General features: G+C 44.6%; 2 protein-coding genes across 9 annotated transcripts in view; one reads left to right on the forward strand and one right to left on the reverse strand.

The window, feature by feature from the left end:
* Positions 1–2,278: 2,278 nt before the first annotated feature.
* On the forward strand, positions 2,279–2,995 carry LOC147190783 (distal membrane-arm assembly complex protein 1-like). Its single transcript, XM_086136238.1, has 2 exons — positions 2,279–2,732; positions 2,800–2,995. Exons 1-2 carry the CDS (start codon positions 2,528–2,530, stop codon positions 2,865–2,867), a joined length of 273 nt encoding a protein of 90 aa, XP_085992364.1. The 5' UTR covers positions 2,279–2,527; the 3' UTR covers positions 2,868–2,995.
* A 196-nt stretch (positions 2,996–3,191) lies between these two features.
* Positions 3,192–25,942, reverse strand: part of snx13 (sorting nexin 13) — a 35,900-nt gene continuing 13,149 nt past the window's right edge. Inside the window, exons 1-26 of one of the 8 annotated variants that reach the window (XM_086136229.1) lie at positions 18,892–19,058; positions 17,191–17,302; positions 13,621–13,733; positions 13,434–13,536; positions 13,272–13,361; positions 12,126–12,247; positions 11,908–12,026; positions 11,644–11,751; positions 11,476–11,564; positions 11,296–11,379; positions 11,051–11,189; positions 10,885–10,973; positions 9,708–9,807; positions 9,449–9,642; positions 8,764–8,868; positions 8,514–8,684; positions 8,354–8,423; positions 7,672–7,850; positions 7,397–7,504; positions 7,201–7,311; positions 6,849–7,010; positions 6,713–6,784; positions 6,493–6,638; positions 5,808–5,876; positions 5,618–5,730; positions 3,192–5,399 (exon numbers count right to left, since the gene is read on the reverse strand). In XM_086136229.1, coding sequence (XP_085992355.1) covers positions 5,164–5,399; positions 5,618–5,730; positions 5,808–5,876; positions 6,493–6,638; positions 6,713–6,784; positions 6,849–7,010; positions 7,201–7,311; positions 7,397–7,504; positions 7,672–7,850; positions 8,354–8,423; positions 8,514–8,684; positions 8,764–8,868; positions 9,449–9,642; positions 9,708–9,807; positions 10,885–10,973; positions 11,051–11,189; positions 11,296–11,379; positions 11,476–11,564; positions 11,644–11,751; positions 11,908–12,026; positions 12,126–12,247; positions 13,272–13,361; positions 13,434–13,536; positions 13,621–13,733; positions 17,191–17,211 — 2,913 coding nt within the window. In that variant the 5' untranslated portion in view covers positions 17,212–17,302; positions 18,892–19,058 and the 3' untranslated portion in view covers positions 3,192–5,163. The other 7 variants (XM_086136230.1, XM_086136231.1, XM_086136232.1 and 4 more) reach the window with 7 other exon arrangements.

Genomic DNA, 25,942 nt, shown 5'->3' on the forward strand with positions numbered 1-25,942 from the left:
TAACAAAAGCAAAATAAAATACTCATTTTACCAAAATAAATACTAAACATGAAAACAAAAATATTATTTTCATTTGTACAATTCCCCTTTTCACATCCCCTCTGAAATCACTGAAAAATATATCAGAAGAGGAGTTAAGAACCATTTTAAATACTGACACAAGGGAGCACAGGAATGTGCAGTGCTGTTCTTCCACTAAAGGTGAATGCAATGTCTGAGGCATGCAAATATTACTTGAGGACGCCATTGGGATGTTCATTTACCATGTTGCGGTGTTCTGCTGTTAAACAGCTGCAAAGATCCCCGGGTAGACGGGAGCAGAACTGCACACAATCGAAACCTCCCGCGATTCGTTTTGTCTAATTGTCTGTGTGCGGCTCTCCTGTGCTGAAGCTGTGAGCACACTGTGGCGTCGCGCATCCATTTTGAATGCGTGACACTTATGTATGGGCACACCTTAAGTTCAGAGGAGCCAATCAGCGCATCGTATATGCTGAGGCTTATGTATGGGCACACCTTAAGTTCAGAGGAGCCAATCAGCGCATCGTATATGCTGACGCTTATGTATGGGCACACCTTAAGTTCAGAGGAGCCAATCAGCGCATCGTTATCGCCGACATGCCCTGCTCAGCCAGGGTATCCAGTTCGTCAAACATTATACACACACAGTCGCGCTGCTGCGTCCTCTGCAATACATCTGTTCGTGCACGCAAATAATAAAACGGATAATTTTAACAAGCGATCGCGGTAATGCGCAGATTATAGTCCAAAAATATAAAATGTATAACGTAAAAATCACTTTATAATTTATTATTTTATACAATTTGCCGAGGGCCCGGACAGAGGAGGCCCGGACAGAGGAGGTCGGCAGTGTGGATCGCGGTCCGCCAGTTGAGGAAGACGGCTATACATGGTCGTTTTTTTTTCCGCCTAAAAACGCCTTACTATACATGGTCGGTTTTTTGGGGGTTAAGACACCTTACTATACATGGTGGGGTTTTTTCGTCTAAAAACGCCTTCCTTCACATGGTTGTTTTTTTTTCCGGATAAAAACGCCTTACTATACATGGTCGTTTTTTTCGCTAAAAACGCCTTTGTATACATGGTCGTTTTTTTCGTCTAAAAACGCCTTACTATACATGGTCGTTTTTGTCATCTAAAAACGCCTTACTATACATGGTCGTTTTTTTCCGGCTAAAAACGCCTTACTATACATGGTCGTTTTTTTCGACTAAAAACTTCTTACTATACATGGTCGTTTTTTCGGCTAAAAATGCCTTACTTTCCATGGTCGTTTTTTTTCGGCTAAAAACACCTTCCTATACATGGTTGGTTTTTTTCGCCTAAAAACGCCTTACTATACATGGTCGGTTTTTTGGGGTTAAGACACCTTACTATACATGGTGGGGGTTTTTTCGTCAAAAAACACCTTCCTTCACATGGTTTTTTTTTCGGATAAAAACCCCTTACTATACATGGTCGTTTTTTTCGGGTTAAAACGCCTTACTATACATGGTCGGGGGTTTTTTCAGCTAAAAACGCCTTACTCTCTCTGCTGCTTGTATATTGTTTGGGGCCTTTTAAATGTTCAATAAAATTAGTAAAAAGCCATTTCTTTGCTTGATAATTGTTGCTATTTGCAGTCAGTAGAGTGCAATATTTAGTTCACCAAGTCATTTATCAAAATCTATGCTAAATATGTCATAAATATTTAAAAGAAAAGCAAAAGTTAAAAGAGCCGTTTGAGACCGTGGAAATTGTTACAGTACACATTTCACGACGCAAAAAAGCGAACGACATGCGTTGCCGACATCTCCTGGTCAGCATGAGAAATTACAACCAGTGACAACTTCCGGGAATCCCAAATACAGGAACTGTTTTTCTGTACCCTGGGCTAGACACTCCATCGTATTATATTTTCACTGTTGAAATCAACATTAAAAATCAAACTGTAATTATAAGTTTCCTTACTCGTTCCAGAAAACAAAGGAGAAAATCAAACTCTTTTAATTTTGGTGTGAAAATTCGAATGACCAGTCGGGGTTTTTTCCTGTTTTAATATCTGCTTCCTAACATATCCATTGTGCAAAAGCGACACAGACCAAGCTGGATAACGATCCTGATCATCAGAAATAGGTTTATTACAGTTTCAACCGTAATACGTATGACATGCGTTCATTCATTTTTCCAAAAAAAAAAAAGAAACTAAAAGACTTGTCCGTCTCGAGTGTTGCGGTAAGAGGCAACTTCCGGAAAGATAGGCGTCATCAATGATGTCATTCGTCCAAAAAGAAACACACCTCGATAAGGTCTTTATCAATTTCTTCCGGGTTGCTCGACAAAATGGTAGCAATACTGATATACCATCGTGGTTCGAGCCGAGTTGGAAAACATGACTATCTGAATATGCATTGCGTACGTGTTTTCGCTGCGCGTTCCGTTCCGCGCACCCTTTAGGCAGTTAACGTCTGCATTCAAGGTTCCCACGCGTCATAGCCGTTAGCTTTAGCATAGGATACGCAGCAAGATGGCGACACCCGATGCCCCACCAGGAGACGACGTCCCAATGTCGAAGTCCATGCAGACGTTTAAGAGCTGCTGGAGCTGTCGACTCATCTGCGGCAGTGGCCTTATCCTGTCTGGGTTGTACGTGTTCAACGCTGCCCGCAGAGTGATGCGACTCGGTGGTCCGACCTCCATGGGGACGGTCGCACAGATTACTTTCGCTGCAAGTGAGTTGGACGCAATGTGAATATCATTAGGACAAAGATTAACAAGTGACATTTCTCTCACGACCAGGTCTGGCCGCGTGGGGAGTGGTTGTCATCGTAGACCCTGTGGGTAAAGCGCGAAGGAAGACGATATGAGAAAGCTTGGACACGGACTATGAATCATGCTGGGAACAAGGGCGCGCTTTGAAAAGGGACTCTCTTGCTGGAGATAAGATACAAGTGTTTGTATCTGGAATTTGTCGAGATAAAAAGCAATTACATGATCACCAGGGGACTTCTTCCTACTTATCCAGCAGTTGATTTCGACCCATTTGATTGTACAAGAGTTAAGTCATATATTAAGTAGCAATGTCATTTCATGGCCTATTTGAATTTAGGTTAATGTAGGATACTGCTTCTGGCAGCAGAGACCGACCGCTGTTAAACGGGGTTAAAAAAAAACACACATACCATACACAGTGTTGGTCAGTTAGTCTGAGTTACCTTTTATTAGTGTTGTACTGATGTGAGCACTGTTGCTCTCAAGGAAGGATTTCTTGGTAGGCGTGATGCAAAAAAAAAAGTTTTTCAGTCGCTTGAAGTCATGACATTCTTGTTTAGGTTTTTTTTTTTTTGGTTAAAGAAAAATACGAAAATAGAGTTGACAGTACATTTAGGCACACTATTGACAAACTGTACACAGATATGCACATTTTTATGTATTCTGGATTTAAGAGGGGAAACAAAAAGCCTTCCTGAATGAAGAGGTGCACAATGCACCAGGTAATGTCTCACCATGGAAACAGACGATTCAGTTTATCAGCCAATCAGAGGCCACCACGGCTGAGTTCCGGCCAATGACTGGAGATACAAGTTCTCCATCCAAGCCAATGGGAGACCCACGCCCCACAGTTGCTACTATAAGTGCTCAAGAGTAGTGATTCAACTTGTCACAGGCGATTTGATGGAAAAGGGAAAGGGGCGGGGCCTTTCCCATCTAAATTAACCATACAAGCTAGTTTGCTAATAAAAGGTAAATCCTTAGGAGGAAAACGTCCACACCCTTGGGGGAGGAAATCAATATGACTTATAAAACAAGTCTAAAAGAAAACACGGGTACAATGGAATGTTAAAGTTGTTGGGCCAATAAGGAGAAACATTTCATGTTTTTTTAAGGAACATGAATCTCTTGTTTCACTACATATTTCAAAATGCACATGCATCCAAGAAAAGGAATATTGCACAAAATTTAAGACCTGATGTCTGCCATCTCATGTGATTTGGAATATTTGCCCACATCAGGAGTAGGAATCAGTCAAGTGGTGGAGCTTCTTGTCAGTTCACAATGCGGATGCATTGTTTAAGGCCGACTCACTCCCACAATTGGACAACACGCACACCAGAGCAGAGAATACATTCGCGGCCGTGTGTAGAAAGCCATTCAAGCAATTATTCAATACCCTTAATAATCCATCTTAAGGTTTAAGCACTACGATGCTCGATTGAGACAATTCAGTGCACTCGTAGAGGGAGGGGAAAGCTGCACATTAGTTGACAACTGCATGCTCCTAGTGTAGATATATGCATACATGTACATATAAACACATGTGTATAGATAGACAGTCTCTATCTATCCTACCGGTACATGGACCTTAAGATGGATATCAATGATACCGACTAAACGCTCAAACAGCTTTCCAGAGACACGAACTTAGTGGGCTTGCATGGACAGCTGCACCTTCACGCATACACAAACACACCGTGTGAGGTCAACACTGCATCAGTTTGCATCATACGTCTTCACAGAGCACAAGATTGTGAGCTTTGGTCTTGTGGGGTCATAATGAACAGTAAAGGGGGCTGTGGGGGTGGGAGGGGGGAGTCGGATGCAACACACATGCACAAAAAAAAAACCAGCTCAGAGGCGTGAAAATTACAATTAAAAAGAAAATCCATTCATCCGATATTTGTTCAGTCACATTTTTAAAAACAGCGCCTCATTAGCCAGTGCTACTGACATATTTGGTTGCTATGAACGCAAAGAGTGCAGCCTTTGCAGGTAAAAATGTCTACAGCATTAAGAGGGGAGCGAAGTGGAAGGTAAGGCAAGGTGTGGGTAGAGCTGTTTCTTGCTGCAGTTAAAAAAAAACAAAAACAAAAAAAAGTACAGTACTCTTGGGCCACCGGGGGGCAAGCACAGACTGACCCAGTTCAGCAAAACTAAAAACGTCCAAAACCGAAGGGGGACTAAAACGCTGTCATGTGGGATGCATGTGATGTGTAATATTTTCCTATTATTAATTGGAGTGTTTTCAATGAGAAGACATGAGGGCTTCACCCCTTAAATTTCACACCAAGCCCCTTACCCAATGTCACATTTAGCTCTCAAGTCTGTGCGTGTACATGTGTGTGTCTACTTCTCTCTGTGTCCATCTGGCTCGGTCCACTCCTGTCACCTCTTGAGGGAGGATCCTTTGAGTTTGTGGCTGTATCTGCGGATGCGCGGCGAGCGGGAGTGCAACTTGACAAAAAGCTCGGGGAACTTGTACTGAGGGAACATGGTCTCCAAGAAGCCCTCCAGGAAGACGTAGACCAGCCGCCGGTTTGTGGGCTGGTACTGGAACATGTCGAAGACGCGCAGGATGCCCTTGCGTGTGGTTTCCGCACCGATGATGTGCTTCAGCTCGTCTGCGTGTGGTCACCAAAAAGGGACAAGTCAACAAATGATCGGAAAATAATATTTGACACTCAAATGAGCGGAGTCGGTCAATTTCTCCATCTGATTATTTATACATTTAGAAACTTGTCTCAGATGAAGTGTAGCTAATCTAACCTTTGTAAAAGAAAAAAAAACGTTTTGAAGTTTCTCTACTGCCTCTTTTTCTTTTATGTGTGTGCGTAATCACCCGGCATGATGCCCAGCAGACTGGTCTTGGCAGCAACTCGCGTCCTCATCCGGATACTCTTGTCCCGTCGAGGCGGGGTCTCCGCCAGAATCCCATTCGGCCAGTAGGAGTCTCTGGAGGAGGTCGGAAAATCAGATCGTTCCTGCATATGCCTTTGGGAGGGGGATGCTAAAAGGAGCAACAACGTTACCTGAACTTCTTGACGTAGTCTGCCACCTGCTCTGGAGAAGTTAAGTAGTCCACGTGGTCCACGATTTTTCTGGATAGAAAGCAACGGTGATGAGTGAGCGGTCTCCTCCCTATGACAGTGAGTCCCTCCAGTATCACAGATTTTTGAGGACCTTTTTCGAATGGGTTTTTACAGTACAAAGACAAGTCTGAATTTACAGTGGCGCAGTCGCACGTTGCGCCGCGATATGCCAAAGAGCGCTGATGTCAACTGGAAGAAGCGGCATGTGATTAAGTGCAAGCAGCAGAAGAGAAGGTTCCCCAATTAACTCATTCAGTATCAGCCAGGTCTGAAAAGAAAACGTCTTTGGAAGTGAATGAGTTAAGCTCGAGAAATAATATATTGTCTACTTATGAGTAATATCTGTATGTACTGCTGCTCAGCTAAGTAGTAGTAGTCAGAAGGATTTTTTCATTCCCCTAAATTCTTGGCTAATTTCTGTTAGCTTGTCGACAGTGTTCCAAATCATAAATTAGCGTTAAGCTAGCAAATTTCTGTTATTTGGTTTGGTTGAACATTTAGTTGGTTCAATTGAATTGGTTTCAATCGAAATGTGATTTGAGCAGATGGGAGGTATAAAACTGCTTTTAAATAGTAAAAACTAGCTTTTATAAAGTTTTTGATCCGGAACTCTATATGGACGGACCTGTTGATGGTGTCGCCGTAAGTGGCCCGTATGAGCTGCTGCAGCAGGTTCTTGATGTTCCTGCGCAGCCACTGGTTCTTCTCCTTCAGGTCGAACACCTCGTCCATCAGCAGGAGCATGACACGCAGCGGGATGTTGTCGTCCACCTGCTCGTGCAGATACAAGATGTGAGAGACTTGCGCAAAAAACAAATCGCTGACACTTGAGCGGGTCCACTCACATTGTCATCCAACTGTGCCGAGACTCGACAATGTTCGGGGTCGATGTCCGGCTTGGGAAGAAGAGGAGGCACCTGCAAGGGAGGTGGGACAATTGTCACATTTGTCACGATGAGCGCAGGTGGTGACAGGGAGCACCTTGAATATGGACTGCTTGATGTCCTGGCCCAGTCTTTCGGACATGCGGCCCATGTTGTCCGACACTTTGTTCATGCCCTCGGCCAGACTGTCGGGGAGGGACTTGACCGCGTTGGACACGTTCCTCATGGAGCTCCGCAGGGGATTGACAAACGTGTCTATCTGGTGTGTGAACGCGACAAGGCAAGTGAGCGTTTGAGAGACCCGCATTTGTCTGCAATTCTGCGTTGAGCGTCTGACCGGGAGCCGTGACCCACAGAACCGCTCTCATGACATTTATAAAACAGCAGAAAAGTGAATCTGCGACTCCGAAGGACTCCCAAACTTTTTTTATTTTCTTTTTTTTTAATACCTTGCGTGCAAAGTCTCCTTTGCCTTTGTTGTAGGCTTTGTTCTCCAGGAAGTCATAGACGTACGGGACAAGAGTCGGGCACGCCTTCACCATCTCGGGGTTCAGCAGCAACTAGAAAAACGGATACGGAGTAGTCTTCATTTTGGCCACCCATGTCAATTAACAATTAATGACACTAATAAGTAAGAATTAATACCTGTAGGTAAGCATTGAGGTCTTTTTTTCGCTTCTCCAGGAAGTCTCTGTCCATGTTGTTGAAGGTTTTCTTCCCCGGGAGCTTGAGGATGGACGTCAAGTTCTCAAACTAAAAGTGCGACGGGGCAATGTGAGCCCGTCAAGAAAAAAAAAAAGACGCTCAAACGCTTACGCTGTTACATTTTCTCACACTTTCATACGCGTGTAGAAGATGCTCGCGCTTTCCATTTGTCACACTCGCAACACGCACGCGCCCACCCCGAGCAAAATCAAGACCTGCTCAGTGATCCTCATATGGAAGTCGTGGAAATCGGAGTAGCGCCGGTACGTCTTCCAGCAATCCTCGCTGCCGTCCGGGTTGCGTCTGAATACAGTGATGGCGTAAAGCGCGTACGTCTTCCCATGCTCATTGCACACACCTGCGGCAGCCCACAAGCCGGGAATACAAGCGTCAGCTACCCCACCCGACAATACATCCACAAGCGGGTAGGAAGGGAGCGGGAGTGGGTCAAGGAAGAAAAAAAACATGCGGGTGCAAAAGGACGGGGACAAATTGGCGGGAGACAGAAAGGAAAAGAAAGAACGGAAAAACAAAGGTGATGGAAGGAGCAAAGAAAGAAGACAGAAAAAAATGGAGCTTGGCGCCAAAAAAGATGGGCGATAAAACAAAACAAATAAAGGGGCTATCAGCACATCAATACAAAAATTAGGCTGCATTCACACTGCAGGTCCAATCATTTTTTATCCATATTTGAGACGAGGGATAATAACCAATTCCAACTGTGTGTGTGTGTTTTTTTTTCTTATTTACACTGCCATGGACTCATATGCAAATTGTGCCAACTAAAAAGCAAAGAAATAAAAACAGTTGTGTCACTGCAACCAGGACGCAGTGTCAATCCAGTCTTCAAAACATCCGATCTGGTGTGCGTGTATGTGTGTGTGTGTGTGTATATACCCGTGTCAGAGATGAAAGCGTGGAGCTGCATAGATTCTTCATGGCAGGAGTTGTTCAAGTCGTCCAAAGACTGGAGGAAAGACAAGAAAACCTTCAGTTGTTTTTTTTTTTTTTTTTTTGTGGACAACAGTCACCCTCGCGAGACAACGCGAGCCTTCACCAGGTTAATGCTCCCGGTGGGAGAGCCATTGAAAGATTCTCCGTCGCCGTCGTCCGAGCCGCGGTAGCTGGGCTCTTTGAGCATGTCCAGCTCTGCCAGCATGCGCACGTAGAGCGGACTCTGCTTAAAGGCCGGGTAGTAGCGCTCATCCTTCAGCATCATGTCGTACACCTGAGGCAGAAAAAAAGACCATTCGCTTGGTTACGGACTTTTGAATCATGATTGAGGAATTCAGGAAATGATTTCCTACTTTTCTCTGGATATCGTCAAATATTTCTGGCGTGGGGTCGTCTTTCTGCAGCTTTTCCCCTAAGCATGTTATCGAGTCCTCGTTGACTTGAACCCGCGGAGACGCCTGCCGGGAGAACAAGCTCGTTAGGTAAATTAGGTACATTTTGTAGTTGAAAAAAAAATTATCATGGCGAGACAGCATCATTATTATTATTTTTATAGCATTTTTATTTCTTTTTTTTTGAGGGGGGGTTAATTTGAATTGAATTGAATACAACTTTATTGTCAAATGTGCTGTACGTATGTGTAACATACAGCACAGATGAAATTTCTTCCCTCTCAACATTAAAACAAGATTTTGGAAAAATATTTCTTTTTTTAACTACATCCATCAAGACCCAGAGCAGCTAATCTGGAGCACCCGAATAATTCTCGGTGGGCCAAAGTGCTCCGTGAGCTGCTCGATTTCCGTGACAGAAATATGTGTTTGAAATCCTACTTTGCGTCACTCCCAAACTGTGTGACGCAAATTGTCCGCTTTGAACATCATCTAAACGTATCTCAAGAATATCATTCAAACTATAATCGACCTGTGTTCTTCTCACTAGAGGTGAAGTCCGTTACATCCTACAAGACATGGCATTCCGGCGAGTTGTATTTATGATGTTGGTGGTCCAAAGGCTGTTCACGGCTGATTTTTTGACCTTGTCAGAGAGGTACTGCTCAAAGACCCCCAGCGCGGCCGCCTTGAGGAGCCCCTTGGTGGCGTTGGGTTGCCTCTTGCCGTCTTTATGCCAGCGTTGCATGGCCTCTAGCTGCTGCTGCGCCGTCACCCTGTAGCCTTCCACCGTGAGCCAGAAGAAGAGCTCGGCCTGGGCGCCGGCTGCCTGCATGAAATCTGCCAGGAGAAAAGCCATGAGCGCAAAGGAAGTTGAGGACCGGCGACAGCATCGACGCATTTACCCATGAAGAACTGCAGGGCGATGTTGTGGACGAGGATGTGATCCAGCGGGATGACGCACAGCTTGCCGAAGTTGGCCGCGAGCTTCAAAGCGTCCACTTCCTACACAGAGGACGGAGGGGGCGGGGCAAAGACACGGTCTGTCAGTTGACAGACCGTCTGTCTGCGAACCTCATCAAACGTCTTTCGCGAATGCAGTGGATACTTGTGGAGATTCTACCCATCGCTGTTTAACCCTTTAGACCAAACATACGGCCCGCAGGCCGGAACTGGACCCCAGGGAGGTTCGATCCGGCCCGCAGGATAATTTTAAAAGTGAAAAAATACATAAAACACACAATGAATATTTTTAATAAGCTGCAATTCATGAATCATCCGCTAGGGGGAACACTGTTTTGATCGGAGTAGAAGACAACAGCAGTCTCAGTCTGTCACCGAGACAGACCAAACACAGCGGTAAAAGCCAGCTACCTAACTGCTAGCGAAATAGCATTAGCACTAAAGCCGTATTCCGACGGTGACTTTGTTAAATGATGCATGATGAAGGTGGCTGAACATGTATGTCCCGAGAAGCGACAAGCTTTTGCCAATATTAGCCTGAAGAGGAAGACTAGACCAGAGAATTTCAGACCGATCAGCAGATTTGGACAGCCAAATGAAACAGGGAGTCACGTCATTTTGTCAAATGTTTTGTAAATGTTCATTCAATTGTAACATTTTCCTAATGTTCTTGTGATTCTTTCTACCGAAACAAAGGAAAGACATGATATTTTGGTTATTTATAGCAGAGTAGGGTATAATTTTAATGGTCCGGCCCACTTGACATCTACTGAGGCCGTATGCCACCCCTGCTTTTGACCTTCTCTGGCCATTTTGTGACATTCTGTTTCTTATTTATGAGTGGCTGCGCTGAGTTGTGATGTCATGACAATCCTAATCAAATGCTTGAATGATCTTAAAACGACAACGATCCCCAAGAGCCCAAAACCAAAATCTATACAAGATATGTAAAGTCACAAAGTTTGGTTGTTTTGAGCAAATTGCTGTTAAAGCTCCAGCTGTTTAAAGCAGATCAAAAAAATATTGATGAAATGATTTATTTATTTATTTTGTGCACAAGTGAGGGTGGATATCGAAAGGACCTCTTCAGGGTTAATAAACTCCTGAATCCATTCCTACCTTGCCAGATTGTAGTCTCTGGATCCTGGTCTCACACACCTTCTTTACAAACAGAAGACTGTTGATTTGGTTTTTGATCACGTTGATATCTGAAAGCACAAAGCGAAGCAAGTGACATGAGTCCAGGATTGATCTGGTCGTAGCCGTGAGCGACATGACCCCCAACCATCTCCTGCTGTGTCCAGCGAGCGCAAGTACTGCAGCTCCTCCATCACCATGTCCTTCACGGCCTCCAGCTCCGCTGGCTTGTCTGTCAGTTTCAGGATGTTCATGAAGGCTTCGTAGTTACAGCTGGAGTCTCGGATCTGAAGACACACACACACACGCACACACACACACCAACACGCGCGCGCGCACGGTCACCGACGTTTTCAATCCACTTCTTGCATTGTAAAAATGTCAAACTGGTACCATCCAGATGACAAACTGGTTGATGTAGTCCGGGTCACTCAGCTGGTTGATGAGAGGAAGCAGGACGCCACGCGCCAACACCTCCTAAATAAAAACGCACGCGGGTGGAAATGAGAACACGGCGCCGTGGCGGGATGGCTCGCTGTTGCGGAGACGTGACTGTTTCGAGTGCGCACTCACTCTTAAAAAATATCTCATGTTCTTGTTGTGGAAGTCTCCGGGAGGTAGTAAGAGATACAGAAGCAACTCGCACAAGTCTCGAAGGAAACCTGACACAAAACATCGGGCGACAAATCACGCCGACGATTGTTTGACGCGAGTCATCGGAACAGACCTGAGTTTGTTTACCTTCTTCATCCTTCAGCGAAGTGCAGACGACGTCTCGACAAATCTTCCTCTCCATCTCCACTTCGGCCTCGAAAAACGAGTCAATCAGCTCCTCTGTTATGTTGTCCCCTGTGCGGTTCAGACCAAACAAATCTGTCAAACAAACCAAACCGCACGTACTCTGTCCTTGTCCTTCACGGCCATGCAACGAACGGTACTCAAATTTGTCAACGGGTCACGTGAGCGATCGTGGCTTGTGACGAGTGCGAGAGCGTCGGCGCTTACTTTGTTTATCCTCTTTGTCCGGGAGACGATCCTGAGCTTTACGAAAGACACGCAAATGGGTGGCAAAGTCGTCCACCAGGCGAGTGGTGAAGTAAGGCTGCCAGTCCACTTCTTTGGACCTTGACAGATAAGCGTGACAATACCAACGAGATCCGCTAAAAGCGTGGAATCAACCCAACCGGCACCGACGACAACGTGTGTGTATGTGTGACACGTACCGCGTGGAGAACTGGACGAGGGCGTTCTGCAGCGTCTGTCTGATCTCCAATAAGAAAGACTCATCCTCGCTCAAAGTGTAGTACCAGTACTGGATATAATCTCTCAAGGCAAACTGGATCACCTGCAGGGACATTAGTAGGGAAAAAAAAAAAGAAAAGAAAAACAGCTGTGAAAAATCGTTAATTATCAAGCGCTAACAATCTGAGAGCTTGAGTTGAAAAGAAAAAAAAAGTCATAAATAATGCTTCAAAAAATTGCATTCAAGAGTCAGAGCCTTGTTTTTTTTTTTTATGTAGAAACCTGGTGGAAATCAAATCTGATTTCATTTTGTTGAGTCGTGTATTTCTGTTCAAGAAAAAAACAGATCAAACTGAAAAAAATGTCCTCATGGTGTCAAATTGACTTTTTCAAGTCATCACTGACATCTGAGGCATTTTAAGTCCGTTTCATGAGGTCCTTTCACTTTGCTGTCGCCATTTACAATGTCAAGGTGGCAAAAAACACCAAACCCCCCCAAAAAATGCAGACTTCAAAATAAAACATGCTGCAATGCTAACAGCATGAGTGCATTTGTATTTTGGAAAAAAACAGTGACAGAAAATCAGCATTTGACGTTGTTTGTGTGGTAGTAAGTGAATAAGCACAAGTCAATTGTTTTTCCTTTCCCTCAGTGTCATCCGAGCATCGCAAAAAAAAATAATAATAAATGCTGCGTCGCCGCTTAACGATGCTGCCCACGCTGCTTGAGCTTACACGAAGTGGCCAACTTGCATCGCTTTCGGACAACTCAAATGCAGATGAAGCATCCGATCGTGCTCGCTGTTACATTGAAGATGCTGATACTATCCGACGCCTCGCCAGCATGCTTTTATTCTTGCATTGGCCTCATTTGACTCGCAAAAAAAAAAAAAAAAAAAATGGTTGCGTCACAAGTGCAGGCATACAATAAAACAACACAACAGACTCCACGTGAGCAAACGTGGAGTCTGTTGGGATGGCTTATGTGGGCCTTTAAAGTGGCTGACCTGTCACAAAAGTGCTCCCAAAAACATTTTTTTGTTTTTTAAAAAAGCACCGCTCGGCCAAACCGTGCAACGAGTCGCGCGGTTGCGATAACTTGAGAGTGACGCCGTATTGTCGCAAACCTGTTGCAGAGGTTCATCGATGAAACTCGAGCCAGTCAGTCGCCTGTCGATCTTGATGGGCTTCATCTCCAGCTTCATCTCATCCAGCGTCTGACAAAAAAAGGCAGAACCATGAGAGGGGGAAACTTGCAGATGTCCAACGCGCACACAGTCACGTTTTACCTTTGAAATACCAATCGGTGGGGGCGGCAGGTAGGAGTGCTCGCACCTCTCTAAGTACTTCTCCGAGTTGATCTTCCCGTAAAGCAGAGTGACAGCAAAGCCCCTGTGGGAGTAAACCAGTTCAAGAGTGACAGGCTGACATCCGTGGATATACCCCCCCACCCCAAAAAAAAGCGCGCCTGCTCACCCGCCAATGAAGCAGAGGATGTAAAAGGCCAGGTAGAATATGGCAAAGGGTCCGAAAGTGACGAGGAACAGCACTACTCCGAGACCCCCCCATCCCCAAAAGGACAGACTGGCCTACAAAAAAAAAAAAAAATGGAATCATCATTTAATGACAGCTTATACAACAATGTCAAGGAAAGCGTCTAACTCGACGTCCCAAGCAAACTTAAATCGGCTTCATGTTGGGGAAAAAGAAATCTAAATTCAGACAGCATATTCATATTTTACAACAAAATTTCACAAATTTTCAATATACGCACAACCTGTGACACCCCTTCCCCCCCTTTTTTTTGCATATTTTAATTGTATTTCCTCAAAAATACATACTCTTCCTTCACCAAGCACGTTCACACACACCATTTAAAAAAAAATAAATAAAAAATCATTTCCACTCTGGGGGAGGGAAAAAAAAAAGTCAAAACATACATTTGACATTCCAGAATATCCTGAATTAAATTAGACTGATACTTTAATAGAACAGCTAGATTGAAAGTATTTCGACAACATGCCGACAAATATTTTTATTCAGTATCGTACAAAAATGGCTGCGCTTGTACGTCACGCTAAATCGAAAAAAAAAAATAAACATTTTGGAGGCACAGGAAACCGTGATACAACGCGAGATTCAAGTGGTATCACACAATGAGTAGCCATGCTGATAGGGGGGATGATGATCCGATGATCTCGGCCCGCCCTTGCGTTAGAACGTGAAGTGCTGCAGAGACGGACGGAGTCAGACAACAATATCGACGCATTGTTTTCACTTCCACCGGCGGACGGAGCCCGGCAGCTCGCTCAGATGACTGATGTGTCGACGTTACAAGATGTGAACAGCCACTTAACCATTCATCTCGACTCCGTTTCCGATCGTTGCAATTGTGCAAGTGTTTACGTGAGTGACATCGTGTCCGTGACTTGTACTTTAGAGTGACATGCTTGGGTGCCGAGAACACAGCAGCGGCACACTACCAAACCTTGGAGAAGCCCCCGACCCTGACTTTGCTTTTAACAGCCTCTCTCTCATCAACTAAAACGATGACCTGTCAAGTGGGCACACTCCCGGATGAGAAAAGTAGGAACAAGAGCGTCTCTGAACAAATTGCAAACAAACCCCCAAAAAAACAATCTGACCTTGACATGGTGCTTTTATCAACAAGTTGCAAAATGTTGACCTGAGGTACGTGCTTCAAAGCCCCAAATATTTTGCTTTGCCTTTCTGTGGACGTTGATGCGAGATAATGCTGGGGACAAACTTTTTGATAGCATGACAAATGAAATAAATCCCAGAGGTGAAAAAAAAAATTCCACCACTAGTTTTGCGTCATGGCATTCATTGTACCTTTTTTTTTTTTTTTTGATGTGCGCAAGGTGAACATAGACTTGGAATCTCTCAGGTATGTCTCTAAATGTCCAAGGTGCGGCGAGTGCTCAAACAGGCTTGACAAGACTTCCTATTCGACTCACATCTAACAAAGATCCCAAGGTCGGTGGGGATCCAAAGAATCATTTGTGGCCTCGCTGGTTAACCTCAAATTACTCATTAAAAGGCAACAAACTGACGTTCCGGGAAAAAGCAAAAAAAAAAAAAAAGCACAATCATTGCATGAAAAAGACCCACTTGAAATGTGTTACACGCGGAGTCTTATCATCCGGGTGGTATGCCACGCGATGACGAAGGCGCCGATGCTGGGCGGCTTTGTAGACGAGATGATAACAGTGCGAGTTATTGCGGCTTACGCTGTGGGGTTGAAAACATGAACCACCTGCTCCACTGATTAACGCGTAAGCCTCGGCGAGAACACCTGGCTCAACATCACTCGCGCGACCAAACCAACCCGCTGATTTCAAAGCGCAAAGGGGAAATGAACAATAATGCGCCACCACTGCACATAAGGTAGCATGTATAACCAAAGTGGGTCAAACGGAAAAGATTCACCATACAGGATTGAGACAATGTCACAGCAGGGTTTTACATTTCATGTCAATTGAACAACTGAGTCTGCCCGACAGAAATGAGTCACACTCGGGGGGGGGGGGGTATAAGATTTGTCTCTGCGGGCTCGAAATGTTTAACCTATTCAGTACCAGCCAATTCTTGACCAAGTCTGAAAAGACGTTTAAAAACATCTTTGGGAGTGAATGAGTTAAATGTTCACGGCCGCAGAGAGAAGCATGACTCGGTTGGTTCCTGACACACTTGAGATCATCTCACGGGTGACCACAGCCCTGATCAGCGTGGTCATTAGGCAGCATGTTAGCTTACGCCATTAAAACTGGCCGGCGGGAGATCCCCCAGTTAATTAAGGGAGAGAGTCACAGGGATGACTGCTCACGCCTAATCCATCTGGGAATGCATTAGGCAAAGATTTGCCAAGAGCAGAATATTGTCCGCTTTAAAAGCATTGACAGAGAGAGAGAGAAAAAAAAAAGACTTAACACATAAGCGTATTGGTTGGTGACTAAAGGACAGAGCAAACATGGCGTTAACATTCATCAACAGAACTTAAGTTCTAAGGATCTGTGAGGGGACTTGGGGCACCATGAGGTATGACGACTCCGAGCACCTCTGAATGATGCCTGGATCACATTCTTGGCCAAAGGCGGTTAAAGAGACAGCCAAGCGCTCTCTTATTTGCAAGTGCCTCATTCCTGGTCTCCCATAAAAACTCTGCCAATGTGATTGCAAACGGCGTCAAGCTAAGTTGAACGCACGTGCTTGGATGTTAGCAGAATCATTTGCGAAGGTGACAGGCACTGGAGGTTTACGTTACTCCCGCAGGACGGGGCGCTGACAGTTGGACGTTATTTGCAGTCTGCGAATGCAACCAGAGCCTTTGTCCGTTTGGGGATTCAACTGAACAAGAAGCTCCAACGGATGCGACGGATGCATGGCCGCATGACCGCAACGCCGACGGTACCAAAACCACATCAAACGGGACGCAGCCGCATGAGTCAGCCTGCCAAACCGCAGACCGCCCAGCTTGTCAAATCGGCGAATTCCTTTGATGGACAGGAGGAGGCCGAGATGTCCAAGGTGACATGCGGGCTAAGTGTGTGACAAAGGTCAGTTCAAATCAGACTTGGGCCAAACGGGGAAGGACAAGGTCAGCGAGTGATTGCGGCGCTTTACTATGCCAAAACCCATAAACAGGCGATCAGGGAAGGACGAGCATATCCTCAGCGTGCGCGTGAAAGGCAATCGTTTTCACGGAGGAGAGGCGGTCGGACCCAAAAGCCTGATGTGATCGTATCTTACGGTACACGCGTTTGAAAAGGAACCTTTAAATGCATTCCTCTGTTTGTACCTTTCCCATTGAAAAGTAAACCTTTAGAAAGCTGACAAACGAAGAGGACCGTGACTAACCAAAGACCGCACTGTCTTTTATGACACAAAGAATACTGCAGTGGCAACTAAAGCCTCGTTACCGAGGCTAAATGTGTACTTAAACCGCTGGAGAGGTGCCCGGAAGAGCCTCTTATCACCTTAATTCAACTTTATTACCTCTGCCAAGGAAGTCCAATTTTCATTTACCTGATGGGGTTCTGTCATCATGCAAACACTACCAGAAAGCGTTAAAGGAAGATTGGAGTCACATTTTGGGATGCAGATCCCCTCCGGGAGCCCGGACAGTTGGTGCCTAAAGCTTTGCGGCAAACAACAAGACAGAGTGAGGTCATCTGAGACAACATTAGGAAATGGTCAATGGTCTGAATACTATTCATTTTCATCTCCGTGATTGTCTTTTCAATGCCCAGATTTCACTCTGAATAAGTGCATTTGACCATAATTTCCGTGGTGTGCAGTTAGGGCCTTTAGAGCCTTCTCTGCTGATTCCTAGAGCAGCAACAACTAACTAGCTACCAAACAACAAAATTAGCCAAAGATGCTGAAAAATAACAAGCATCTCTGGTGAGTATAATCCATTTTATTTAACGTTTTTGTGTGTTTGTCATGCCACAAGATATGCAAATTAGGCGAGAAAACAAAAACATTTGCTCAAACTTGGAAGTATGGCGAGTTAGAACTGCTTTTATTTGTAGCCTCATGTCACGCCCTCTAAACTCCACCAACCCACCCCTCTATTCAAAAGAAATGCCCACAGCTCACTAACAAACATGTATGGGTGGATGCCAAGGTGGCAACATTGCTCGCACTCCATAGAGGTTTTGTCACAAACCGGCGCTGCAATTATTTGACGTTTCCCTCAGTCATGCCTGCTGTCGCTAGTCTGATTGGTTAGTTTAATTCAGTGGCAAGTTATTTTTAAAAATACTGAGCCTAGCAGGGAATGAGGAAGAGGTTACATGTCAACAAATGTTTTCGTTGCAAACTCCCATCTTTGAAGTTAATCAACTCCAACATAGTTCCTTGGCAGCAAGATGCCATCAAATAGAGGACAGTAAGGTTTTAGCTTGTGCTATGAATCCAATACGGTGCTCATTTTTAGTTATTAAAGACGCTGACAAAAAAAAAGTGGTAATTTTGGAGGGGCTGCATCATCATTTGAATTGGGGAAATAAGTGACTTTTTAATTTCCGAGTTTAGTCACGGGACGAATTCTAAATCAAGATACCACGGATCACCAAGTCAATCAAACGTCACATTGCATCAACTTCAAACCTGCCTGCTTTTGATAATGTTTTGTTTGTGACAAAGGCTCACGTGACCTGGCAGTCTGGCTGCTACAAGAACCACATTAAAACACGCAAGAATATTATCTATTGAGTCCAACCAAAAGTCAAAAGGAAGCGATACATTTCTCAGAGTTTAACCAACGCGTCGTACGGCATCCACGCGATTAACTGACTCCCGCGGAGTTGACAAACGACTCACATGGCCGAAAAAACAAAAAACAAGCCAACACCCAGCTCACCTGTGATCTGTGCGGTGTCGAATTTTCCCGGTGGAGGCTGTTTATCATAATATAAACACTCCCTATCTACATTAGTCACGTCCAGCTAATTTCAGCGCAGTGTTGACAGTACGAATAGCCCAAGATCATGGTATTAGCGTCGCGTTAGCTGTGTAATCCCGGGTCGAGTACCATTTATAGCGGACAAGCTTTGTAGAAGCGCCGAGGCTGTGCGGCGTCCGTCCTCTCCCATGACAATCTGTACGTGTGTGTGTGTTTACCTGCTGGGCTCACGCCTAGCCGCCTAGCTTCCAGGGCTTGACAAGCATCCGCCGAAAGCTGCTAAACTCACAGTAACACGGACGTCAGTTGTAACTTACCTCTGCGAACATCGTTCAAAAGGCGTCCGGTGGCCCTGGTTAACCCCGCCACATCGTAACACGCCTACGGGACTGCTTTCTTCACGGTTAAAAACGGTCGTATTCCCAATCTCCGTATTCGCTTTCGAGCGTCGCCATGTTTGTGAGGTTTACGTCTCCAGCGCCCCGTTTGCGGACGTCGCCGCCTGATTGGCTGGGACGGGCTGACGTTGCCTCACGCCCGTGACTGACTTGACACATATGCAGAAACAATCACGATTGAACAAACCCCAAGCATAACATCCAGTTCAGCTCAGAAACAACGTTTCAGCGAAACAACGTTTCCCAGATGTTATTGAGCAACTTGGGCTGCCCAATCTTCCTGGTACGCTAAGCAAAATTTAAGTTTGAGGCTGTCTATTTCCACCGACAGTACTGATTGCTCATTCAGTGGAGGATTGCCACTCTAAACACAAAGAAACACACAAACAAGCACTAAAAGCAGATTGGCTTTGTCTTTTACAGCGTTCCATGCGATACAGCACAACGTGGAATACTAAATCTAATCAAAAACAGTTATTCAGTATGATATAAATACACTCGTTGTGTGCGGGGTTCCTCTAGTGGTACGTGAAATCTCTGCCCAACTGCAGTTCAGTTTATTTAATTCGGCCTTTGTACTTTACTGTTATTAAACATATACTTAGGTACAGTTTATATTTAACTTATATTTGCAATGCATTTCTATTAATAAGAGTATATATACTATAATAATATATAATCGTATTATTTTTGTTCTTTTACTGTAGTAAAGTGTTAATATTCAAACTGCATGACGTATTATTTTTTTCGGCCAAAGTTCCAATCATCTCGTGAAAGCGCATTAACTGTGTAAGTCGCTGGCATAGATAGAGGAAGAAAGATGATTGTGGTTCAACAGCATTTTACAGTACTTTACTGCTATTTGTTGCTGCAATTAAATCACTAATCACTATTGAAAGGAAGTGACAGTAACTGAAAAATACGGGTCACGTGATCAACCTATAACCACAAAAGGCATAATACATAATTTATTGACTTGTGGTATCCATTAGATAAGATCTAGCCTACTTTAGCACTTAAATGCTACAGTGAGGGGGGGGGGGTGGAGCAAATAAATTGCTTGACTGCACTTTGTCAGTCACAATCTTCAAATGGGGTGAAAATTCCACCTGGAAGCTACAACTGTCAAAACTAAATGCAAGCGTGCCCCCCTCGTTTAAGAGGATGGAACATCTATCCTGAATGCATCCTAAAGAAATCACCACGGCCTTCTCGTGTTTCATTTGTCTTTCCGTGTCACCCTTCGTCTGACATCGCATCTCTGTGAGCTGAACAAGTTTAAATTACCATTTGCATGCGTTCAGGTGAATAAATAATTAATTTTATATCGACAATGACATGTCAGTAAATGTTTGAAGAGATTGGTTGTCCCTGCCTGGGCCTTGTCTAATGATATGGGTTTTTTTGGGGGGTTTTTGTTGTAAAATAAAATAAAACAATTCCCCTACATTTTGAGAAGCAGCAAGTAGATTCAAGTCCAATTATTACATGACTGAAGATGAACACTAGAGGTCGCTGCTAATCCGTTCTGGGCTCCCTGGAACGGGACGTTGAACTGTCAAGAGAAGGACGCTTGTCTTGGAATGTCTCAAATAAATCACCTGGCAAATGTTATTACGCATCGAAAACGCACCAAATAAATACATTGTGACTGTTATTTGCGTTTGTTTGTTTACCTAACAAGCACTACTTCTTACAATCACAAATGAACATATTTTGAAGATACAGTATACTGTATTTTCTTCAAGGAGAGCAGTTGGTGATTTTCAGCAAGGTCAATTAGGGGCTATCAGGTCAGCCCGACAGTTCTGAGGTTCTGAGTTTTGAAGTTCTGGGTTCAAATCTCGGTTCTGGCCTTCCTGTGAGGAGTCTACATGTCCTCCATCTTCCAAAAAGTTGAATATTAATTGAGTACTATAAATTATCCAAAGAATGTGAGTGGAAATGGATCTTTGGCTGGAGAGCCCAAAGTCAGCGAGGACAGCTTCCAGTGAATGACGGCAAGCGCCATGGAACACGGGTGGCCGGATCTTCTTATTCCGTATTCTGGTAAAAGTGTGAATGCTTTCAGCATGAATGTTCTGGCTGACAGTGATGACCAAGGGCTACGGCGGTTTTGCTTTTCCCAACTGCCTGACACGCTGTCATATATTAAAAAGCGCCTTTTACACAAGTGTCGTATAAAGAGTCAATCCCCCTTTTGGACTGCTGCGCATGAGCGATGGCTACCGCTTCTCTATTTTCAAGGAAACAGAAGGTCTCTTGATCCAGCAGTATATCAGGTAACTTTTACAGGGATATATAATTGGACATTTCTGGGTTGTTCTATGTGCGCATAAACATGAGAACATATTCATGTTCCGTGCGCCGCGGAGCCTCGAGTAAATTATTAATGTCCCTCTGAGGAGTCATTGACTCGCTTGCAGAGTGAGCATAAAGCCAAGTCGCAGTCAGGCCAATGAGTGACCTAATGCGTGGCGGTCAGGATGGTTTGGCCTAAAGGAGGAAGACCGGTGTGTCAGGGGTCAAGGGTGAGGAGGTGGAATGTGACAGCCGATAGTAATTTCATGATGAGGAAAAGTCATGCCAATACGCACTTTTTATCCGGAATATTCCGATTGGGAATGCTCCATTGTGAATGTTTAGGCGAGGAAATAAAGGAGGGAAATAATCAAGAGGGTGTAAAATGGATCATTTGAGGGGGAAAAAATGTCCTCATTTTTACAACAAAACGAGTTTACCAAGAGCCTGGTTTTATCAATCTGTTGAAAAAAGACACTATTGTTGCCACTGGAGTAACTGTAAACCTTCGTTAACTGGATAAATTATATACATGAGGTGCTACATAGGACAAAAATGACATCTGCCTCCACACAATCAACCCCCCACAAAAAACAACCTCTGCCCTCACAAAAAAAAAATCCCTCACACATCCTAAAAAAAATCTCTCCAGAATAACTGTAACTCACAAAAATCTCTTATTTTCTCCCAAAACTCCAAAACAATCTGACACTAAATATAAACTTAGAACACAGATCCCCCCCAAAAAAGCCAAACATACAATAAATGCTTTCACACATAACAAAAAAAACAAACCTCACAACAAAAAATGTCACTCAAAAAAATTCTCATTGTCACAATGAAAAAGTATTTTTCACACCCAACAAAATCTGCAACAGAACTCCCAAAACATCTTGTGCTCAAGAAATGCTCTCACAATGACTACAAAATCTCTCACATTGACCCCCCCCCCCCCCAAAAAAAAAAAACCATACCTCGCACCCCCCCAAAAAAGGTCGTGAGAGGTAAATGCCACTTTTGGGCTGTTCACTACCTCACCGCTTCACATAGCATACAGCATCCTTTCCTCAACTGGAAACCTGATAGAAGAAATGAAGAAAACGTAACATTTGTCACATGTCCTCAATCACATCCTTGCCGGTGTTTTCCCTGCGGTGGCCCCGGATGCCACGTTGCAGATGAGGGCTGACACTGGCTAAATGTTTGCAGATGAGGCATTGCAATATCTAATCACCTCGGTAACAAGGGTCACTCTATGAGGCCAGTGGGCCAACTTCCCCAGGGGGACTTTTAGTATTTCACCAGTGAGACGTTTACTTCAGCATGTGTGTGTGTGTGTGTGTGTGTATGTGTGTGTGTGTGTGTGTGTGTGTGTGTGTGTGTGTGTGTGTGTGTGTGTGTGTGTGCACCCTCAATTGTCCCAAGCAGCAGCTCCCCGAGGGGTAAGAGTGTTGAGATGCTATTCTTCCGAACCCCACTTGAACAGCGACGTCTTACCCGTTGACCTCGGCTTAATTCACACCGTCGCAGTGGGAAGCAAAGGGGAGGAAAGTGGCCACTTCCTGGTGCACAAAGACCACGTCATTCTTGTTACATCAGTTTTTCTTTTTGCATCGGCATTTGATTCATTTTCCGTCTTGGTTCACTGTCGCCTATAAATTTAAATGCCCCTCAACTCATACGACGCAATTTAGAATTTGATTAAAACTGCCTAGGGGGATATAAAAAAAAAATCTGTCAATAAATTACACAAGCAGAACTGTTGAAACGCTGCCCATGCATGACTTCCAAATTCCTCAGTGAACATCTCATAGATGAGTTGAGTGTGTTTTGCGTTCTCTTTTTGTTTTCGGGGTGACTAAGGAAAAGGGCGGTGATCACAATTGACGTCCAATTGAACGTATTGCGACATACCATCAGGCGCAGTCAACAATAAGGCTGGTCAACAGCAAAATTCCATCAGAGATGGCTTTAGGTGACCCTAAAAATATTTTGTTTTTGTTTTTTTGTTTTTTTAAAGTCTGACCCCAAAAAAATAAACCTTTGAACCAATAACATTTCATTGAATACTGTACTAACAGCCCACTGCAAAGAATGTTTTTTTTTTTTTTGTTCCCCCACCCCCACCCCATGGGGTGACAGCTCAGGGCCCAGGTGGCGAGGATGTGCCCCAAACAGCCATTCGCCTTCACACCGGTGGACAATTTAGAGTCTTTCATGGACCTACCGTGAACGTTTTGGCACTGAGGACAACATGCAAACCCCTTGCAGGAAGGCCGACACTGGACCGTCGGACCTGAGAAAAACCAGAGACAAATTAGTGGCAAAATCTTTGTTGCATTCATGTCACCGCTCCACATGACAATCATTTCTATTATATTATGCCTAAGTAGTTGGATTCTTTTTTTTTGGGGGGGGGGTTCATTCTTCCCTTAAAAGCCGCACAATGTTGCTCCCTCCATTTTCACAGTTGCATTTGCAAGGTAAAATAATCCAAGCGTGCAGCGATAAGGAAGATCAACGCTTCACTCTTCCAAACTTGCTTTTTATCGTTTGTGGAAATTCCACCGAAAACATTATAGGGATATTGTGGGCAGGACGACCACAAATCTTCAGGGAATGGCGCAAGAAAATATTTCCTGGAATTTGGGGGCCTAACTAAACCCCAGCCAGCCGCAGCTCGTTTTGTCTTTAAACGCTAGCTCGTATTGAGATAACACAGGTATTTTTTTTCTCCTCTCCCTCCCTCCACCCCCCCCCTCTTTTCTTACAGTTTCAACGAGAGCTTAAAGGAAAACAATAAAAGACGATGAAGATGACAGGAGCCGAGTGATGGAGATGAAAGAGAAAATAAAGCGGGCCCAACCAGAGCACGTTTCAAACGGTGAGTTATTTGTCTGCCTCGACCTGATGATGCGCAGGGCCGCTTCCGGCGGCTCGGGTTTCAGTGTACCAATACGTGCTGAGGGGGTGGGGGGTGTCCGCATCCTCTACCAACTTCTGACGATGGGGCCCTTGGATTTTTTATTTTTTTTTTTTTTTTTTTTTTTTTTTACTGAGTAGTAAAGAAGATGAAGTAAAGCAGAGCCGATGCATAAAAGCAGTAGATGAAAACAATTCTTTCAGCCATCCAGACACTATGGGGACAGATTTGGGTGCAGGTGCTGCCCTGAAATAGCGCTCTTGTGCTGTGTTGCTTATTATTGATGAGCGCTAATCTTGCATGTGCTGTTAAAAAAATAATCATCTTCACCTTAAACCTGTATGACACACACACACACACACACACACACACACACACACACACACACACACACACACACACACACACACACACACACACACACACACACACACACACACACACACACACACACACACACACACACACGCGCGCCATCTCCATCTCAGTATTTATGTGTCCCTCCTTGCATTTATATGAGCTTTTGGTCTCAGGGGGACCTTTTGCTTCTTTTCAGGTGGTGTTACTTTCCACTTTTCCTGTTGTCCCATGTCTGCACTTTGAGCAAAACGTGTGTGTGTGTGTACTTTGGCGCTGACTTACCGGACCGCTTTTCGAAGCTCAAAGAAAAAGAAAAAAAAAAGGGGGAGGGGGGAGTTAGGAAAAAGACTCATTAGATGGCAAAAGTCAGTGCTTGTAAAATGCACAGAACAGCCGTAGAGGCAGATGGGAGGCGCTACTAGCCGGTGTTGATCGCTGAATCATCAAAATTTGGTTTTCGAAAGACGTGAGGCATCTTTGATTGTCTGGTGTGTTTTTCTTTGGGGGGGGGGGGGGTTCCAAGGCCCAATCACCCACCGGTTGTATGAAGTAACTACTGAGGCACACTGGGTGTTTTTGTATGCGTGCGCCGAGGTAAACATAGCGGAGGAAATTAGTGGGGGAGATGATATTGCAGATATTGGAGGGGGGGGGGGGGGTGGGTGGACGGAAAGAAGGGGGATTTTGAGGCCGGGAGAAAGAAAGGCAGAAAAGATGGCAACATATTAGAGAAGGCTTAAGGAAGGAGAAGCAAAAAAAGAAAGACCACCCGACAGGGAAGGCTCTCATTCTCTCCCAGCGACACTGAGCTCCTCGAGATGCCAAGTCGCCCCTCCCTCGCAACGCCTATCAGCCGCGATTGCATTCAACTGGGAGAAAACCCACAAAATTTAACACCGGATGATGCAAACAGTCGGAGACGCAACTTTTTTTTTTTTTTGCCCCACCACCCCCACACCACCAAAAAAAAATAAAAAACTCAGTGGAGCAGACTAAGTACAGAAAGTGCTCATTTAATGCCCCCCCCCCCCCCAAAAAATCAAATGTAGAATGTCTGATAGATTCCAATGAGCCTGCGAGTGTAAGACAAACACGGAAATGGGAGTCCTAACCCCCATATCAATACAACCCCCTAAAGCCCCCACCCCACCATCCCCATTTTCAGGCCGAATAAGACATTCAAACAGCTTAAATCCAATAAGGGCCCGTTGCGTAAGGCGCCGTAAATTAAGTTAGGAGAAAGAGCCGATGCGTTTTAAAGAGCCACGCTCGTCTTTGATAAAGCTTGTCTGTTTATATTCCTAAAGCTGAGCCACTGTGATATTGTCTGGTATGCGGAGGGTTGGAAGAGGCTCGCCTTTAACTCAATCTGCAAGATAAACAGCC

This window comes from Hippocampus guttulatus, chromosome 18 (assembly GCF_054856545.1).
Source record: "Hippocampus guttulatus isolate MCC_2025c chromosome 18, RoL_Hgut_1.0, whole genome shotgun sequence".
In the NCBI taxonomy this organism is placed as follows: Eukaryota; Metazoa; Chordata; class Actinopteri; order Syngnathiformes; family Syngnathidae; genus Hippocampus; species Hippocampus guttulatus.

Excerpts from the sequence above, each read along its gene's own strand:
- LOC147190783 (XM_086136238.1), top strand. The coding sequence starts at position 2,528 with ATGGCGACACCCGATGCCCCACCAGGAGACGACGTCCCAATGTCGAAG. Across the intron at positions 2,733-2,799 it reads ACAGATTACTTTCGCTGCAA|GTCTGGCCGCGTGGGGAGTG; the intron begins GTGAGTTGGACG and ends TCTCACGACCAG.